General features: G+C 45.4%; 1 protein-coding gene across 1 annotated transcript; it reads left to right on the top strand.

The window, feature by feature from the left end:
* The first annotated feature begins 1338 nt into the window (after positions 1-1338).
* On the top strand, positions 1339-1863 carry LOC135484782 (uncharacterized). Its single transcript, XM_064766463.1, has one exon. The coding sequence runs from the start codon at positions 1339-1341 to the stop codon at positions 1861-1863; it is 525 nt and encodes a 174-aa protein (XP_064622533.1).
* The last annotated feature ends 704 nt before the right edge of the window (positions 1864-2567 follow it).

Here is a 2567-nt window from a genome sequence, read left to right as displayed (position 1 = left end):
CGGAAAACGTCCTGCCAAAGGTCTCAATTTTCTCTGGGCATCACCCCCCCCCAGCACAATGCCCATTGAACAGCCCAAGGCCTCTCACACCTGATTGGCTCAGGGCCTATCTGCCTGTCATTCTGAAGCCTTGCTGTGAAATCGACACAAACAACGCTAAGGGCATGGAATGATGTCATGACCATCAGAAATGTCAGATAACTTAGTGTCGCCCTCCTATTGGCTGTCTAGCTTGAACAATGTTGAATAGCATCGAACGACAAAAGACATTATATTTATGGGGGCTTGCATTGGCTTGCATATTCCAAAACGGTGTTAGATCGGCGAGTCTAGAGTATATTTGGACTCAGATATTGATAGGTAATAAACTTTTATCATTTGCAAAAAAAATATTATCAGTTCTGCATGGTTTATGGCCCTGTCACACTATTGCGTATCGTACTAGCGTACGCCAGCTTATGAAAAATATAACTCATACGCTGGTATACGCCGACATACGCTAGGGGTACGTTAAGCATAGGTTGTATACGTTGCAATCACGGTCGCATACGGTTGCATACGCTGGCATACGGCGAGGCAGACAATTGCTTTTAAGCATGCTTAAAAATGTTGTGCGTATTCGGACGTACGGTTTATACGCTAAGCATACGCTACGCATACGATCTGAATAAGCGAGAGTTGCTAGAGGTACGTTACTCATAGGTCGAGTACGCTGGTCATACGCTAGACATACGTTGGCATGAAGGTGTATCGTACAGCTAACGTATTGACAGCGCATGATTTGAGTACAGCCAACGTATGTGTGACGTATCTGCAACGTATATAGATATCTTGGCGTACGCCTGACGATTGAGTAACGTGTTTAACGTACAACTAGCGTATGATTGGCGTATGGCCAGCGTTTTGAGAAAATGTATTCATAGGCTCCCATTTTGAGATCTTCTTCAGTTCTTCGTGGACCTCCGACGAGAGAGGATGGAGGTACCTCTTCTTCAACATCAGTATGATCTGATCGATTTGGCTGTTCACCACATCCGATATTTAAGAATAAAAAGAAGGAAGAGAAAAAGAAGAAGACGTAAAGTCTGGGTGAGACCATCTATCGGAAGGCGACGGCAGTTTGACCTCTATGACCAGCTTCTGGTGGAGGTCCGAAACGAGGACCAAAGATCCTTCAAGAACTTCATGCGGATGCCCCCCGATATGTTCGATGAGCTGCTAGCCAGAGTGGGGCCCAGGATCACCTAACAACACACCTGGTACAGGGAGCCCCTGGAGCCTGGCCTGAAGCTCGCGCTGACTTTGCGTCACCTTGCCTCTGGGAGCACGTATTCAACCATGAAGTACGGATGGAGGGTACCCCACAACTACCAGTCACTCGTCGTCAGAGAGGTCTGCCAAGCCATCATCGATGAGTACATGCCCGAGGTGATGACCTGTCCCACCACTCCTGAGGGATGGCGTGCCATATCTGACAAGTTCCTTCAGAAGTGGAACTTCCCCCATACATGTGGTGCGCTAGATGGGAAGCACATTGCCTGCAAGTGTCCTCCAAAGAGTGGTTCCCAATACTTTAACTACAAGGGATTTTACTCTGTTGTACTCATGGCCCTTGTAGACGCGGAGTACAAGTTCATCTGGTCAGACCTCGGTGGTACAGGATCAGCATCAGACGCACAGATCTACAATAACTCTGAAATCAAGGAATTTGCTGAAGACGGTACCATCGGATTCCCTGCCCCAGATCCTTTACCCAATGACTACCAGGATGATGATGAGGTATTCTTGCCTTTTCCTCGGCCTCGTGTTGACGATGTCTTCTTCTTGGGAGGCATGTTGACAGTTCGACGTCTACTGCAATAATGCTCCAATGTGGAAAGGCAGCCGTTTATATGGGCACTTTTGTCACATGATAGCGGTACGCTGGTCATGCGTTGGTCATTTGCTACTCATACGCTAGCCATACACAGACTACGTTGGCCATACGACGGTCATACGCTGTCATACGCTGACATTCGCTGGTCATACGTTGGCCATACGCTGTCCATACGCTACTCATACGCTACTCATAGGTTAAATACGGTAAGTGTACGCACAATTCTGTATTTTCAAGGTTTTTTTTGTGCGTATGAAAGTTATTTTATGAATTTTCATACGCAACTCATTCGTTCCTCACATAAGCAATAGTGTGACAGGGCCATTAGCAGAGTTGACGAAAGTCAGCAACTCAAAATATCATGTTTTGGCTTGATAGCTGGGTAAATCCTCAAATTCGACATTTGACTCATTTCAATGAATTTACCCAAACCTGAATACTTTGCCCACCTGTATGATCGTTTATATCGGCCATACTTCGTCAATCTTAAAAGGTTGCCGTTCCAGTAAAGTTTGACATGAGGCTTTAAGCTATAACTATGCTATATTTTTGTTTCATTTTTCACTAATCCCCTTTTGCTGTTCATATATTATTTGCTTTCCATCTACATTGCCTCTCATCGGGCTTCAGCCATTTAGCTTTAAATAGGGGTCATTAATAATTATCAACATTGAGACAGCAGCAAAACACA

This window comes from Lineus longissimus, chromosome 3 (genome assembly GCF_910592395.1).
Source record: "Lineus longissimus chromosome 3, tnLinLong1.2, whole genome shotgun sequence".
NCBI lineage: Eukaryota > Metazoa > Nemertea > Pilidiophora > Heteronemertea > Lineidae > Lineus > Lineus longissimus.
Note: the sequence above shows the minus strand (reverse complement) of the source record. Positions and strands in the feature narration are given on the sequence as shown.